Source organism: Trachurus japonicus, chromosome 6 (genome assembly GCF_045865225.1).
Source record: "Trachurus japonicus isolate A0001 chromosome 6, Traja_1.0".
NCBI classification, from domain to species: Eukaryota; Metazoa; Chordata; class Actinopteri; order Carangiformes; family Carangidae; genus Trachurus; species Trachurus japonicus.
In genome coordinates, this window is record NC_140912.1 from 9,948,423 (window position 1) to 9,966,622 (window position 18,200).

The window sequence follows — 18,200 nt, forward strand, 5'->3', positions numbered from 1 at the left end:
TAGTCAAACATTATGATCTTAATGAGACTATCTACTTTGTGGAGTTGTAGTAAAAAGCTACACTACAACTCCACAAGAATAAGATGACCTGGATGAACCTTCACGGACATGAGAATATCTACCGCAGCTCTGTAAGGCTTTACTTTGGCATAGCCATCCAAGTGCATGATAAATGTTACCATTCTGATTTGCTTGCAAGACAGTGTCATACGTTGAAAGTTCCTGGTCACAAAAAGAAGTAGACAAATTGAAAATCCATCATTTGGAAACAATGATGAATGTCTGTACAAAATGTCATGGAAATCCACCCAATACTGTAGTTACAAATCCATCTCAATCTGGACCATGTAGCCTAGTTAATTGACTGACTTTCAAAAACAGTCAATCCCTACTGTACATTTTTCAAAATGGCTGGATTTTAATGTGTTCTGCCTCTTTGTTGCAGGATGCTGAAGTTTGCAAAGGAAGAGCTTCATAAATTATGGAAATAATTAGTGACTAATCATGGTGAAAACAAGAGCATATTTGATTACATATTGTGTGGTCACCTCTGACCATGACATGATGAAAGGGAAAGGGAAGGCTCTTTACTCAGCATAGAGTAGGCTATTCAACATGCAGAAACACAAAGGCAAAAGTTATTTCTTCACAGTGGCCTGGGCTACTCTGTTCTCACTGTTTCGTCCTAATTTTTTATTTATTTATTTCATCAGCAAGTCCATGGCTCATGTCGGAAAAAATTAGGAGACAAACACTGGGTGAGTTTAATCTTCCCCTGCCATACTTCAGAAGAAGCCATAGCAATACAAATAGCTACAAACTTTGATATTTTTTTTTATACAGCACACCCATAGAATCAGAATGTTCGTGTCACTATGGCAACAACTTTGTGTACTTCCCTAGAGAGCGGCTGAAAAAATCTGATTGTTTTGAGTATTTTTATTACCTGCTGATTTCTTGTTAAAGTGTTCCTACCACAGAGGGGGCACAGAGACCACTGATATCTGAGGTAGGCTGCTGTTTACATGATTTCTTATTGAGTTTTCAGGTACAATTAAACAATTCAGTCCCACTGGAGCTACATTCCCTTCTCGGTGAAAATGGTTTACTGGGTGGGAAACATTAAGTGTGAGAGACATTTATAAACATCTTAAGCAAGATCTATGACTTTTCTTGGGGTTTTAAGGCAGCTATTTTACAAACAACACACCATGTAACAGGGACGTCTTAGCTCAGATGCAGTTACTGCAGGTTCTGCATAAAAGGTTAATGAAGATCATCGCAGAGCTGGTTGCTTTGTGTTGCTCACAGTCAGGCGACAGCTGCAGCGGGGGACCGGCCCACTGCAGGGTACTCAGTGACAGCACAGGCATATGTCTGAACTATGAAGGGGTGCAGATCAGAGAGATGAAAGGTATGGGGAGAAAAAGACATGCAAAGCCAGAGAAAGTCACAGACACTTTTGTCTCACTGACTGAGAGGAATGACAAGAAGTGGAGAGGGACTAAAATGGGAAAGCCACATAGAAGTTGCCTTAGTATTTGATATAAGTAAGAGATACAGAGAGGAGGGGGAGGCAGGGATGGAGGGTGGGAGAACTTTGTGCAGAGTGAGCACTGTGACTTCTCTTTTATTCTCTCTCGTGCTGAGTTAAAGTAAAAAAAAAAAAAAAAAAGAAGCTGAATTTTAAAGGTGAGCTCAGGTAAATGTTGGGATACATCTAAGGTCTGACATTTCAATTCACTATTCCATGTATCATAGATAGAGGGTGATGTGTAATATCGTCTAGCTCAGGTGACATTGTAAAGAAATATAGCAATTACTTTGAATGGCCCAAAATTCTGCAGTTTTCTTTTCTACACTATCATGGTGGATGTCAAGAGTTGCAGAAAAACTGGAGACTTAGAACAAATTATTAGTCGTCACAGAATCTTCACAGAATTGCAGTTGACAACTTCTTTAAATTTGGAAGTTTCACAAAAAAAACCAAGGAATAGGATCATTGTAAAGGTATTGAGAGACTGTAATGAATGTGTGCAGGGCAAGATGAGGAAAAGCAAGGCCCCCTCCTCCAGGAGAGCTGAAATCCAACATCTATACCAGTGCTACACCTCAGGTCAGGTGACGTTGCCTGCCTGTGATCTCCTAAGGTTCCTCCACATGGAGCAGACTGAACTCACTGCAAATGTGGAGACAGCTGAGAATCTGATTGACAAATATGAGATTGAAGACGCAGGTGAGTGAAGGCAGAACAGTATGTCCTGTCAGACTGCTTGCTGTCCATTACTATGGGTAATAAATGGCTGTATTATTTAAGAACCAAGGCTTTGTCACATAATAATCTTAATTTAGTTATAACAGAAGTTAAAGTCTGCGCTCCAGTGGTGCCTGGCTGACAAAATGATGCTCTGTAAGCCCAGAGGCGGGTGGTTTAAATGACAAGGAAGGAAAATGGAGGAATCAGACACGTCAGTGGGCTCATAGACCAGATGTTTTTTTAATGGCCTACTGTACTGTGGGTTAATTTGCACCATCAAGAAAACAGCTAAATATGCTGAAGCAAAACCAAAGACCTCATCTGTTTTAATATGTTATTGTCTTTGCGTAGGAAGGGGTTGTGAGAGGTAGTTTTAAGTTCATCTAGCACCTTTTGTATTTCATTATGCTGCACACAACAGATTTATATAAACCAAATTACCTAAATATAGAGGAAGTGCATGATTTATATTTGGTGTCAAGGATCTGACCTGCAGACCAAGTTGAAGATTATGGTGTGAATGTTTTTTTGCCTTTCTCTAAAATGCATCATAGCTTTCAAATTAATCAAATTTCTGATCCCAAACTGCTGAACGTAAGCAGGTCCACAGGATGTAATCTCTGGGTTCAGCCTACCATTAGATGCACAGACAACATAATAGATCTTTTTCACTGCAGACATTTTACCCGTCACAGCAGGAAGAGTGCAGGTGAAAGAAATTCTTCCAATGAGTTCCATCAAGTATCCCAACGAGCCATGACAATAAGCCAGCATGCTCAATGCAGAGACCCAAAAACTAGCTCACCTAAGTGGAATTGATTTCACTGCTACAGACCACACTGGCTGGCTGCTTTTTCTGCTACGGGCTCAATTACTGAGTGTTTCTTTAAGCAATAACCATTGGGAACTTTTTTTATTACTATTAGGGAAATTGTATCACTATTACTTCAGGGTTAGGGTGGATTTTAATATCATCAATCAATTAGCATCATATCAAGTCAACTCATCAAATCAGTTACCTCAGGTAAAAAAACAAAAAACAAAAAACAAAAAAAAAGCAAACAAACACTATATTTATGTTGAAATGTATCCTTACAGTCAATGATCTCTGCAAGCAGCCGTGTTGTAATGAGATACCAAGGCGACTAAACTAATAAGCTTGACTGTAATTAAAGCTAGCTACATGGAACATTAAATGTTCATTGGATTTGACACGATCTAAGTTACTGACTATGAATGTAAGATAGCACTGGAGTCTATGAAACAAGCAAGATAGTTATCCAATGCTAGGCTACTTACATTTGCCTGTGCACTGACTCCATTTGCTTATGTGGCACAGACTTGGTGCCAGTCCCGGCTGACTTGGACAGATTTATAGATGTAATGCTACTATCTGTTAAAGATTAGCATTACAGCATTGTCATTGTGAACAACTGAGCATGTGAATGTACACAATGTATAAGTTTCCTCAAAACAATGCATCTTTACTTATTTCACTAGTTTTAGCATGGTGACACCATGAACAGTGCTCCTGCTTAAAAGTGCTTTGCAGTTGGTGAAGGAACTGATACTCATTATGACTGTCTCTGATCCTCTTTCTCTTCCTGCAGCAAGAGAAAACAGATCTATGACATTTGAAGGATTCCTGAGGTACATGGAGTCCAAGGACTGCTGCCTGTTTGACCAGACCCACGCATCAGTCTACCAAGATTTAGACCAACCTCTCAGCAGCTACTTCATCTCCTCATCACACAACACCTACCTGACTGGAGATCAGCTCGTAGGAAAAAGTCACCTGGATGCCTATGTTTGGTAAGAAAGTACAGTATGTGCTATACAGCTTTTGCTCTTTATCATGTTGCAGCACTTGAGGAACATTGCCTCCATGATGACTCTTAATAGGGGTTACCTCTGTAACCTGTGAAATTGCATAGGCAGGTGAAGGACTTTTGCAAATTACCCAACATCAGCTCTGCAGTATCCTGGGTATTTGATGAATCTATGTGGGTCAAAACAAATGATAATTCGAATTTAAAAGTAATTTAGCTCTGATACAGAAATGCCCTTCAACTCTCCACTATCCTATCTTTTAGATCTCTCCCTCAAACCTACATGTGTGTTATCTGGATAGTGTGTCTTTTCCTCCCATTTCATTGACCCACTCATGTGCTGAGGCAGACAGTGAAATTGCTGTGGTCCCTTTACGGGACAATGGAGGTGATTACAAAAGGGGCTGATGGCAGCAGAAATGCTGTATTTATGGTCCCTGTGAAAATGCTGAGCGTCCTGGCCGGCTGGTAGAGTGGAGCGCTCCAACCCAATGGCCTGGGAGTTCTGGTTTACTTAGATAATGAAAGATTCATCTTGAGAGGACAATCAAGTGGCAGGAGGTGACTTTTAAGAATCCCTCAAGCTCACATTAAAAAATAACCTAATTTGCATGTTTTGTTAAAAAACATGGAAGAAAAATTACAATATAATTTAAGTATAGTCTTATTGATTATTATTATTTTTTTTCTCTCTAAGCTGGATCCCAACAGTGGGGCGAAACATATAATTGTGAAAGTCTGTGAGTGATTGACTGAGTGATTATAGTTTAAGTTTAGTGATCAAATTTCCAGTGGTTGTTGTTGCCATGTGGTTGAGTTTCCCCAGTGGTGGTTGCTCTTTCAAATTGAATGGGTGTGGGGTGGAGTGTTTACACTGTAGTCTGCAGTGTTGCCGACTTTGTCAGGCAAAAAGTGTTTTGAATTTTGACAATGGGTCAGTTTGTGCATGTGTGTTTTATTGGCCCAAATTACCAATATACCAACTGTAGATTAGCTGCAGGTGGACTTTGCCTGAGCTGTTTTCTGTTTCAGCTTTGCTATTACTGCTGTTTCTCTCCACTCCCTGTTTTGCTCAGTTTTTTCTTTCTTTCTTTTTCACCTCAGCCCAGTTTCCATCACCTACACTAAAGTAACTTCTATTCACACCCACCAGCACCACCTATGTGCAGCAGATCTGGTTATTGTGCATGTTATCTGACACTGAAGTCTCTGTGCAGGCATGACCACAGTACATCCTGCAACCACATGTGAGGTCTCAGGTAACTGAGACAAATAATAAACCATGACTTTTTACGAATTTTTAAATTCTGTTTAGTAACTAGACAAACAGGACACAGAGACAGCTAACTATGTCCCTAAGTCTTCAGTATAAAAGCTAAGCGAGGTTAATCAGTAGTTTCTAGCTCCACACTGTGTGCACTGAGATATGGAAATCAAAGAAAGAAAAAAAAACATTTCCTTAAAGGAGCATTATTGCAAATCCAAATTCTTAATTCGGCCACTAGATGGAGCCAGGCGGAGCATATCAGATATAAACAAGTGGCAGTCAGAGAGAGAGAGCAGCCTCGTTTAGTCCCCCCCCCCACCTCCTCCTCCCTCCTCCCTCCTCCCCCCTCCTCCTCCTCCTCCTCCCTCCTCCCTCACCAGGCTGAAAAAACGTGCAATCGCGGGAAAGGAAAAAGAAAACTCGCTAGTGGAAGAGGCAGCTCTACTCGCGCACAACCACAACAACGGCAACAACAGCAACTGCAACTTCCTCCTACAAATGTATGATAGTTGGTGTGACGTGCAGACCGCAGTGGGACGATTCAGTGACTGTAAGCAGCCTAACACTGCTACATTACAATTTACTGTTGCATTTTTCCGGTTCGGAGGTCGGATTTGCGAGTTCCGAGTGCAATCGAACGCAGCAAGCGCCGGGCCGGCTTGGATCATAACAAAGACAAATGCTGCATTTGCCCCACGGACACTATACTGTTGGCGATTTTTTTTGTAAATTTAGTTATGGCTCCCCCCGACCTATCTTTTGCATATTTCAGCTTGTTTTATGCTATTACTGCTGTATTTGCGATAATGCTCCTTTAATGTTGATCTTGATTTTCTTTATAAATAAAGATAAAACCTAAACAGCCAAAACAAAAACTATTTAGAAAATATTTTAAAATAGATAAAAGTGAACCTGGATCCTAAAGGCATTCATTCTCTGAATTGCAGCATGCAATCACAACATGATATATGCCTATTCTTTGCTCACAGTATCAGAGGCACACAGCAGTTACTGTGTAATACACAATTTAGAACGAGACAAACATTATGACATTTTTGTGATTCCAGAGAAAAACACAACTGAGATGAAAGACAACAGTACTGAACAACATCCATAGATGTGTGTGTGCCCTAATTTGAATTTAAAGCAGCAATAAACTGGTAGAAAAGGCAGAATTCATATAAAACAGAACTATTTCACAGTTAAGATGTTTGGAGTAAAAGGGAGATTCTTTGAATCAAAGTTACAAGATGACATACAATTGTATAGTCATAATTTGCCCCACCTCTGCTGCAGAGGCAAATCGTTTTTGTCCACTGCCAACAGAAAGCAATATCTTGTAAAGCCTGGATATATTCTGTTAAATATAAACTTGTTGATTTTATTTATTCATTTTACCTCTGTTGTAAAGCACTTTGGTGAACCTGGTTGTTTTTAAATGTGCTCCATAAATAAATATGGATTGGATTTGATAAATCTGACCATATTTTTTGTGTGAAGAAAACACAGAAATGGAAATGGAAGAGCAACAATTTCTCTTCTCAAATTGGGAAAGGATCCAGACAAATCAGGCAGAAGACACTGTTGGAATAGATGATATGATTTTAATATGTATCATAGATTATTGTATGTTATTAATACAACATGTATAATGATGGATTAATTTGCCAGAAAGCTTTAATAGGTATTGTGTTGAGAAGCCAAATGCCTCAGTTCGTGCCTCAACTCTTCACTTTTAATTTCCATTATAAGTGCATATCATAGGCTTGCCACAGCTAAGTGAGTGTGCATGTGTCTCTGCATGTATGTATGGATGTGTGGGTGTGTGTTTGGCACAGTGCTCTGAGGAAAGGCTGTCGCTGTCTGGAGATTGACTGCTGGGATGGGCCAGATATGGAGCCTGTCGTCTACCATGGCTACACCCTGACCACAAAGATATTCTTTAAGGATGTCATCACCACTGTAGCACAGCATGCCTTTGAGGTAACAGAATATATTATGTTACATGACATATATTTCCTAGAGTGGTGCCTCAGGCATCAAACTCAGTGTCCAACCCTGCCTCTCTGGGCTGAGGAAGACCCCACTGAGCTGCACTTGTTCTAATTAATCTCCTAGCATCTCTGATCGTAATGCTTTGCTTGCAAGTTGTCTTTGATTCAGGGCCATTCTCTGTGATATATGTGTGTGTGTGCGTGCATGTGTGTGTGTGTCCTCAGAAGCAAACATCAAGGTTGATTCTAATTGTTGGAAATAAGGGTTGAGCTCTGACTTTTTTTTTTTGGTGGGGTGGTTTCTTGACAGGTGTCTGCTTACCCAGTGATCCTGTCATTGGAAAACCATTGTTCCCGGGAGCAACAGGAGGTAATGGCCCACTATCTTATCTCTACCCTGGGGGACAGGCTCCTGAGAGCACCTTTGGATCACCCAACCGCTGGGCACCTCCCAAGCCCAAATGTAAGAATCAGAAGTGAGAGCTTGGCTATCTGAATGGTAGATCAGAGGCAAAATCTGTGTTTCATGTCAGATCAGGGGGTTCAGGCAGGGTGGTGTTTATATGTATTAATCCTCATCGTCTGTCACAGCACAGCAAAACACAGAGAAAATGAGACCTTTTGGTTGCCACGGTGGGCCTCATTAGTCTCTTTCTGAGGCTTCCTTTGCCCGTCTCTCCCAGTGGGACGTTGGGGTAGATGGACGTCGGCAAGGCTCTTTAATCATTAATTTAATCATTAGATTCACAAAATCCAACGCAGTGTGGATGGTTGATCCTGAGAAGTGTCTGTCATTTTAAACAGGCTGAGGCACTTGACCTGATTGTTCAATTAGAATGAACCTGCTCTGGTTCTCCACTGAAAACATCTACATCAACCCATGACCGAGCAGTCGGCCTGAAAGATGCAGACACAGTCACTCCAGTCTATTGAATATGACAAGGAGGATGAAGGGTTTTTCTGTCTGTGCAGATCAATGCGTGCTGTCTCCTCGCTGGAATTTCTTTGCTGCCTCTGAGTTCTACTGCTTTGGAATTTACTGCAAAATAAGAGGAGTTATGTTTTATCCTGAGTGTGCATATAAGATTATTTTTCCCCCCATATCGCCCATATCTTTTCTTTTTTTTTATCTCTGTGACTCAGGAAGAGTGGGCTCATGTAGGAGCCTCAGCGGTAATGGTTTAATCTTCACTCTTAACCCCGAGCAACTCACTGAATCAGTGTTCATGTGTCACATCCATGCCACTTCATACCCAAGTTGCCATCCAATTATGAAAGCGGAGCCAATATGGAAAGCCCAGAGTTCTTTATTACTTTATAACCCCCTCTAACCAGTTGGAGCAGAGGTTGGAAGTGTGTTCACCGAGTTGTCAAAACCACAGGAAGGATGAAAAACCTAACTGTCTTCCCTCTATTTATTCTTAGTGTTATTGTGGGTTTAGAATAGTCCTTAGTTTGTTTACAAGTTATTGCTTTACTTATTTTTTTAATTATCAACATGAGGGCAAATTCTCTGCAAGGACCTCATATGATATCTAAATTACATCGATATAAGCAAAGCCTCTACTCTAGCTCCCCAGACTGTACAATTTTGTGTAAAGGCAGAGTAAAATGAGAGAGTTCTGTGCCAAAGGAAGCGCTGAAGCTTGTAATTTTCATATGACATGGGCTTTTACAGGTTTTTAATGGTGGCAGATCTGTAATTTTTTTTGCATATTTTTTCCTGTGCATACAGTACAGTACATTTGGCACCGACTGCGTGACGTCCTGTCGTGTGACTCCCCACAGAGCTGCTTCCAAATTTGAGACTATCATGTTTTTTTTTTTCCTTTAGCGTATCACAGCTCATCTGCACAGACAGATCTGTGGAGTTCTGACAGATCTGGAGCTGGGCTGGTGAGATGTAGCAGCAGATGTGTGTTTCAGTGATTTGGCTCACCTGCTGCTCTCTGATTCTTTATGATGCCTGGCTGTGTGATGTTGATGTGTCTACTGAGGAATAGGGTCTTTGTGACAAATCATAGAGAGGGTAGTTTGTGCAGATGGAGCGTTTTGAAGTTTGCATCCTAAGTTTAAGGATGCAGATACAGCGACAGTTCAGAGTTTACTGAACTGACATTTCAATTAAGTGGATGAATGGGTTCAGTGCATTCAGTCATACACTGATACATAATATGATGTATATTTGTGGGGATGCCAGGACTTGAAGTATAAAATCCTCATCAAGAATAAAAAGCTGAAGCCTCAGGTGAAGGCAGAGGAGGCTTCAGGGACAGAGGAGAGTGTAGACGAGGGTGAGGAAGATGAGGAGGAGGATGAGGAGGAGGAGGACCTTCAGACCAAAGCAAAGTTCTGGTCTCCCAGCAAGGCAGGCTCAAAGAAGGAAGTAAGTCAGGGCAAGAACAGTCTGAAGCGCATTTTAAATGAGAACAAGGAGATAAAGCTGCTTCTCTTCGGTTTGTCTTCCTCTCCTCTTACAATGTAACGAGTAGAAGAAGAAGAAGAAGAAGGTGGTGGTGGCCGAGGCTTTATCCGACCTGGTCGTATACACCAGGTCTGTCAAGTTTGTCAGCTTCTCCCACTCGAAGGATAATCAGAACCACTATGAGAACACGTCTATGGCAGAGAAGAAAGCTCGCAAGCTAGCAAAAGCCTCAGGTAAAATTTCATTTATTGATTTGAAACCATGAGACAAGTGAAGGCAATAGAAGCTGGATTATGAAATAGTAAAAGTACTGTATATAATTAATTGCACATATTACATTACATATTAAATATAATTGTGATGAGCCAAGAAGATCTGCATGATTTATAGATTCATTGAGCTCAAAGAGGTGGCCCCTGTAGATCATCTTTAGATAAAAAAAAATGCAATTATACCCAAGGCTATAAACCTCTTTAATAGCAAAAAGTGTATTAAACATGACATATACGACAGAGGATCGTTTGTTAGGGAACACAACAGCACAAACCCAAAGATGTGTTCAGGGAGTGAAAAGAGCCCACAGAGGGTTGAATCAACTGATAATCACTTAAACTGTCATCATGCTACTGTGCAGCATTATATTGGAGAAACAGAGTGAGTAGAGAAATAAAATCTGTATCTGCTGAGGAGAAATGACACTTTTCAGACACACAGAAATGTTATGAGCTGGCTGGCTGGCTTGGCTGCCAGGCACCATGAACAGCTTCACTGACTGTGAAGCCGTAAAAACCCCCCCCCAAAAAAACCTTGTAGTGTCTTGTCATTGTCACTCCCCACAGGCAAATGACACAGCTATGGTGCGATCACAGGCTGTGGCTGCGTGCAAAGTTTTTTTTTTAGTCAATCCAGAATGATGGAAATTATTCATGAAAAAAAATCCACTTCACACTAAACTGAAAAGTAATTTTCTTTTTCAAGATTATGTTAATGCACCAGATAAAAGCAACTCAATGTAGTCAAGAAAGCAGAAAGCAAAGAATCATATCTGTGCTGTTAGGAATCTACATTGACTAATTGGAAAATTACAATCCTGTAACTATGCTATTCTATAACTATATATTATGTTTCACCTTGTCGCTGCAGCAGTCATGTAAATAAAACCTGTAAAGCTTAAATCACTAACTTCCTCATCATATGCCGTGTGTTGACCATCTCAGGTGCTGACTTTGTTCGCCATAACCAGAAGTTCCTCAGCAGAATCTACCCAGCAGGCTCCAGGACGTCTTCATCCAATTACAACCCTCAGGAATTTTGGAATGTTGGTTCCCAGCTCGGTGAGTCAGACACCACATAACGCAGTCTGCAAGTAAAGATAAGATATAGATTAAATTTCATACACACACTCATGCGTTTATATTATGTACACACATTCATTCAGGAATTTAAAATGAATTTTATAGCTTAGCAAACACTACTGAGTACTACGTCTTTACATGTTTACAGGTAGCAATGTTACCTAATATACAGTTATGGAGGATGGTCACAGAGTCACAGTAAATGCACCAAAAATAAATGAACCCATCAATACACTCATTATGTTTTGGGTATATGTACGTATATGTTATTTAAATGGTGAAAAATGGGAGGAGGGAAAAGTTACAAAATGCCTTAATTGGTTATAAATATTGTCACAGCCTGGCTCTTACAGCCATGAAGATGGAGGGAGATGTACCGTGGTCACAATTAAAGAAGTACAGTGTTTTTTTAATGCATACGCTAAATAAAGCTATAAAATAATGTGTAACAAATATTCATACGAGAAGAAAATTAAAGAAAACATGTTATTTAGATACCTTGTTTTCTTATCTCCAGTGCTTTCTCCTAATAACGAGCTAGTCTAAATGTTTCCCATCTAATTTTGTAAACTTTGTTTGTAGTATTTTTCTTTTTGGATTTGTGTTCAATCAATTTCAACAGGAATCAAAATGTTCTCAATGTACACAATCCATTACAGGTTTTGAGACAGCAGTCTGGAAACTTGTATTGTCAAACTTCAAAGGGAAGGACCTGACCAAACATCCTGTCGATTAGCAGAGAAAAGAACATTTCATTCCAGTCCACGGCCTGACCACCTCATCTGTGTTTTCCCTGGAGCAAGTCCTCTCCTGGTCCTTATCACAACACTTTTCTAAATCGATTTGTACCCGCCTAAAAGTGCTTTTCTTTTTTTTTCCATCTTTAAACTACATCCTTATATGGGTCACAGCTTAGTTTGTTTTTTTCACACAGTTAACTCCATATCACACACCTGCATTGCATCAGCAATGACCAAGACAAATGTGAGCTATGCTTCAGCAGTCATACATAAACATGATGTCCTCAAACTCCCTGGAAATGTGTGATTCACCCGTGAGCAGAAGTCACTACCTTGCTCTGTGTGGCGCTGTCTGGGCCAGCTCTTGTCACTCTGCCTGTCTTACACGTCCTCTTCATCCGCCACCATCACTCAGCCAGCCAGCCACCGACTCTGACGTGGAGCCGCTCTGATCGCTGAGCAGACTGTGTACGTGCTGTGGTGGCAGCTGTGCAGATGGTGATCGGCACTTTTCACAGTTGCAGGAGACTGTGGTACAAAGCAGCAGCCTTGATGGATCAGTTACAGTTAGATGAGCAGATTCAGAAACACATAAGGAGAATATGAAAGGTTGTATTGCAGCATGTATCTGTTAGGACAAAATAAAAAAAAATAAAAAATATATATATATTATTACACCATAATTAAAAGCTATGAATGCAGTTCAGCTACACAGCACACATGCCAACACAGAGTGAGCTTTGCACTGCAGAAAAATCACACCACACATACTGTACTCCTTGCACATTTGGTGAGTGTGAATGTGTTCTGTAAATTGTTTTTAGAAAATAAATGGAAGGTATACAGAGAGATCATCTCATGCAGCTCATTTTATTTTAACAAGCCTCAGGCGTTCTCAATTTTGTTCAATGTTTTTTTTTTGCCATTGCTCTGTGGCTCCTGGTTTTCATTGTTCTAACTCTGCTGTCCCAACTCTGGTGTTTTGCAGTGGCTCTCAATTACCAATCTCTGGGATTGCCTATGGACCTTAATGGTGGCCGTTTCCAGGACAACGGGGGCTGTGGGTACGTCCTGAAGCCGGCGGTGCTCATGTCCAGTCAGAGCAGCTTTGATCCTGGATGTAGCCAGCACCGGTTCAGTCCCACACACCTGCTGCTCAAGGTATAGCTACGGAGCCCTGGACGCTGAATAATCAATTCTGGGTGGATTTATGGTTTTAGGACTCTGTCTGGGTGTGTGCTCTTGTGTGTGTGTATGCATGTGTCTATGCTTCACAATCTAGGGCATTGTGCGGTGAAGCTCCTCTCACTCTTTGCCTCCAGATAAATGCCGGATGCTGCGAACCAACTATGATGTAAAGCTCCCTGAGAGTGTCTGCGTTTAATTTCTTTCTTATCTCCCTCAGAAAGTAAAGGCAGAGGAGCAGGAGGGGACTCTAATGCAATTAGACTCAGGGTCCAATTAATAAATCATCCCTTTTCCATTATTTTAAGCATCTTGGGGCACAGTAATGGCAGAACTTAAAGGTGCAGTATCTAAATCATAGGAGAGTCAAAGTCAGTATCTTTATAGTGTTTGTATAAGATCTACAGTCAACACATGAGTCCAATTACAGAGATTTGCTTGTGTGTAGAACAGAGTGGTGGGAGTCAGAGATATCTGGGGCTTTGTACAGCAAAGACAATTGTGGAATTGCCTGGGATCACATGGGAATCACACAGACTCACTGCAGAGGAGGGAGACGACTACAAGAGCTAGGTGTCATCCAAGTTGAAATTGAATTCCTCTCAGATAACTAGAAGCATGCAGAGTGCTACAGCCACATAGTTTTTTTCTTTTTTTGTCAAGGTGCAACATGGCCTGAGTATAGAGACCAACAGGGATATTGTTGTTAAAAGGATGTTCCATGATTTCCATGTCTATTCATTGTATTGGATGGTGTCAGAAAACTCAAATTGCAAAAACTGCTGAGCAAATGGCAGCAAAGTTGTTTGATGCTTAAACTGATGGCTTCATACGTTTCAGCTGGATCCTGTTGTTGATCTTGGTTTATTTTCCTCAACTGACTTCACCACGCTAAATGCAGCCAATTGTAACTTGCTTTTTAAAGTCTGCTACAATTCATGTACACACACACACTGTAGATCTCCTCAGCACACTGCATGAAATATAAATGTGGTGTGCTCTGTTTTTGGATGCCCTGGGAAAAAACCCAAACTTTATTTATTCAAATCATCACTGTGTTATTTGATCACTTCAGGGAAAACCCTGCAATCTTGCCTCAGCTTTCAACTCAGTGGCAATCAGAGTCATGAGTAGCATTCACTGTTGTTACTAAGGTAGGGTCGGTTTTCAATTTTTAAAGATTAAATTATTCATCTGCTCAGGAAAACAATATTTCCCCTTGAGCTTTCATCAGACTATTTAGCATAAAACTGTCAACTATAAACAATGGTCTGTTTTCAAACCTTTATGAATTGAGGACTCCAAACAGCTATCTATGCACTCAGAAATACGGACCCTCGTTGTTATGAAGGAGAATAATGCAGAGTGTTTGGTTGCATGACTTTTAGAGAGGAAAGGGACTGTAATTTCGGGCCAGACACTGTAAAGCTCCATCAGTGCCAAGCGGCGCATGTCATGATAAGTACAAGCAGGTTTGTCTTTGATCAGGGCCAGGGTAGGGGAGGCTCAATGTGAGAGGACTGCAGATAAGCCTGCCTCTCTCCACACTGGTGTAATTACAGCACTCCTCTCCTCTTCTCTCCACTCCTCTGTTTCCCTCCTCCTGTGTGACTCTCAATATTACCCTCAGGTCATAAGTGGGTCCAACCTACCTGTCCCTAGGAGTGGCAAAGCTCTGGACCCCTTCGTCAGAGTGGAGATTCATGGGATTTCATCCGACTCCCGCAGAAAAAGCACGAATACCGTCAAAAACAACTGTAAGTACTGCACAGCGAACTGTTATGTTGGAGCATCTCAAAACACAGCTTGATTGGCTCACGTCTACTTCATCAGACCTGGCTTAACTTCCAATCTAAGATGGTCTTTGTCACATTTAAGTCAGGAGCTGTGAGTTATTTCTGATATTATCCAGTCCTGTGTGCATTTTTCAGGCTTCTGTTCTGTATTTGTTCTCTCTGAGTTTAGACATTGTGACTTTAATGTCCTCCTCAGATTAAATATGGCACTGATGTGGCCACAGCTGACGGTATTGAAATAATAGACTTGAAAATGAGACAGCCATGACTACAGCCACTCACGCTGCTCTGTGGAGCTGTATCAAGAGACAGCAAAGTGTGACACAAATTAAAATTCTGACCTGATGATGAAGCGAGATACAAAGTTGGTCCTGAGGGGGAAATATAGATCAACAAAATTTCAGAGGAATCCAATTCAAAAGTTTTTGAGACGCTTCATTTAAAACCACAAATGTCAACCACATAGTGGCACTAGAGGGGAAGTCATGGGATTGACATCCACACAGACTCATGTCATGACTAAGAACTTGACCTCTTAGATCAGAAAACATAAAAAGTACCAGCACATCATAGGACAAATTAGAACATAGAGTGGAAACCACCTAAACTGGATTGTAGGTAGTTGTCTATGACAGCAGCATTTTGTGGTGTATTCTTTTACTTCCCTTTAAATATATTCCCCAGTAAACTGATGTCTGACTTCTGAAGAAAAATATGCTGATGGGTTTCTTCAACACGTAGAGGCGTTTTTCCTTTGAAGAGAAGACTGACATGCACTATTGCTATGACTGGAAACATGGAGCAGTCTCTGCACCCTTAGTGAGGGGCTGCAGTGATTTAAAGCACCAGATGGACCCTCATACATACAGATTTTTCATGTTCAGAAGAAATATAGTCATCGCCGACATTCATAACGACCAGGGCTTCTTTATTTATTTCTAATGATAACTATGAAAATTATTGTTAGGACTTACATTTACAGCCTGTAGCTATGATCAGACTTTCAAGTGAGTAAATTAAGCCCTCAGCTGTTCAGTTTTCTGACAGACCTTTCATATTTCACGTGGTGCTCAGCCCTGAACATGCAGCTTTTTTACTTTGATTTGAACCTGCATTTTCAAAAATGGCAACAAGAAAATGAACTTAAGACCAAAACATGGCATTAAGCGACAAAACACCATGTTGCTGCTGCTTAAATGAGACAAATAGGGGGTGGGGGAGATAGTAAAGTCTCCTGGAGGGTGCAGAGTGCTTATGCATGAGCATAAATCATAAAATCATTTGACACTATGAAATGGATGAGGTCACTGGTGAATATAAATGCATGTGGATTAAAGAAAGTGTAGACAGAGCAGAAGAACTTTGAATCAGAAATGGGCTATGAATGGCAGCCGAGATGACTCATTGGTCATGTACGCACTCTCTCCTGAACACGCAAATAACCCTTGTCATTTTTCGTTACCATGACAGAGATATATGATAACTGCTTATTTTTCAGCTGTTACTGTAGATGGATGGTCAGGAAATGTTGTTAATATAAAGGACAGCTTGATATAACTTCATTTCCTGACTTTCTGACTTTTCCTCACACCAACTGGTTTTTCAATTTCAATTCTTGCAAAACAAACAAGATTCCCGTTAACTGTACCTTTGTTTAGCTGCTAATTTTGCTCTTATTCAACATGAGTCCTTTGTCTCCGTTAGAATGCCAGCACACTCATGTTTACTTTTGGCTCTAAGCACCAAAGCACAGCCTTCTAGCCATTAGCTACAGTAGACTGCGGACTTTTGACCTTGTTCATCAATAAGATGAATAAATGAATAAGTCTTTTACAGCAGAACCAGTGGGTCTTACTCTGGGGATGGTAGGCTACATGTAGCTCATCTTCTTCTCCATGTCCTCTCCTGTCAAAGGTCCCTTGGCTTCGGAGCACTGTGACTGTTGAACGACATTTTGAATATCACCTCTTAAAACAAGCTTTTTCAGAAGGGCTTGTCTTTAGCTTGTGTCAGCAGTTTGGGCTTTATAATCATTTAACTTTGTGCAATATTTCAAACTTTCAATAATTTGACCACAAGCTTAACAAGACACTTAACCCAAATCAAATCATTTCTTATTGAACCGGTAAACTGTGATTACCTTTCCAGCTCTGAGTCCTCACTGGGATGCTGACATGAACTTTAACATCAGCGTCCCGGAGCTGTGCCTCATCCGCTTCTGTGTCCGAGACCAGACCGGCCTCCTCAGCAGCGAGTTTGTGGCTCAGTACACTCTGCCCTTCACCAGCATGAAGAAAGGTGAGCCACAGCAGCAGACAGAGTGACAGCGAGTGGGGGTGGGGGGTTGGGAGTCAAATGGAGAGATAAATTACATGAGGTGACATTGCAGGACCAATTATTATATTTCCCTTCAGTGTTCACCATGTCAGCATTACTGAAGGTTGGTTTCTGCTCTGTGCTTAAGTTTTTATGGAAATGCTCCGATGTATCCATGATGCTCATGTATTTAGCAGCTATACATACGTTTCCTTTCAAGGCCCCCCCTTTCCTTCTCCTCCTCCAGGCTACCGCTGGGTGCCTCTCCTGTCCCGAGACGGATGCAGCCTGGATCCAGCTTCCCTCTTTGTCTTTGTCTGGTATTCCTAAAAACAGCTCTCCCTATCAGACTCTCTCTCTCACTCACACACACACACACACACACACACCTCACCAACAGATAGAAAAGCGTGGCTGATGCAGCAACAACAACAACAACAAAAATATTTAAATAAATCAAAAGCACCATTTCCTCAGATATAAATACCAGTTTTATTGTTAGAAAATAGATGTGCCTTTTTCTGCTGCCTGCACTGTGTGCTGCAGAGGAAAACAGGGGAAGGTTCCAGCCTGGCTGAAAAGCCCTTTAATGAAGAATAAACTCTCTGCTAGAATCACACAAGTAATGCAGGAATCCCTGGAGTAACATATTTGTCTCTTAATACAAAATTTGTCATTGATGCATGTACAATTATTGTTTTAGAGTTGATCACACATTAGAGAATCCAGTGTTGTTTTTTTATGAGTCATTTCTTCTAAAACAACTGACGTCATTCTTATATCAGGGCTGAAATTGATGTGTGATGCCAGGATACATTAATACTCCATGAACACAACTATGAAAGAGTAGCAGCCAAAATTTTCTACCAAGCCTTCCTCCCTGTGAGAGACCCAGCAGGGAATAATATAAATAGCATTCACAGAGGTATACATTATTGAACTAAATCCAGTGCAAGGAAGTCTATTTCTATCCTCGTTCATCACTAAATCCTGTGAATGAGGTGGAGGGAGGTACAGGTCAGTAGGCCTGTCAGAG

The 18,200-nt window shown here is 41.0% G+C and overlaps 1 protein-coding gene across 2 annotated transcripts; it reads left to right on the forward strand.

Moving 5' to 3' along the window:
• The first annotated feature begins 869 nt into the window (after positions 1–869).
• On the forward strand, positions 870–17,546 carry LOC146985571 (1-phosphatidylinositol 4,5-bisphosphate phosphodiesterase zeta-1-like). 2 transcript variants are annotated; one of them, XM_085778677.1, is made up of 12 exons: positions 870–1,009; positions 2,041–2,236; positions 3,868–4,069; positions 7,192–7,336; positions 7,658–7,810; positions 9,548–9,733; positions 9,840–10,005; positions 10,990–11,106; positions 12,856–13,028; positions 14,683–14,809; positions 16,997–17,146; positions 17,412–17,546. In XM_085778677.1, the coding sequence occupies exons 2-12, from the start codon at positions 2,047–2,049 to the stop codon at positions 17,492–17,494; spliced, it is 1,692 nt and encodes a 563-aa protein (XP_085634803.1). In that variant the 5' UTR covers positions 870–1,009; positions 2,041–2,046; the 3' UTR covers positions 17,495–17,546. The 2 variants fall into 2 exon arrangements, with proteins under 2 accessions (XP_085634803.1, XP_085634804.1); XM_085778678.1 differs by lacking the exon at positions 2,041–2,236 and having other exon boundaries at positions 887–1,009.
• The last annotated feature ends 654 nt before the right edge of the window (positions 17,547–18,200 follow it).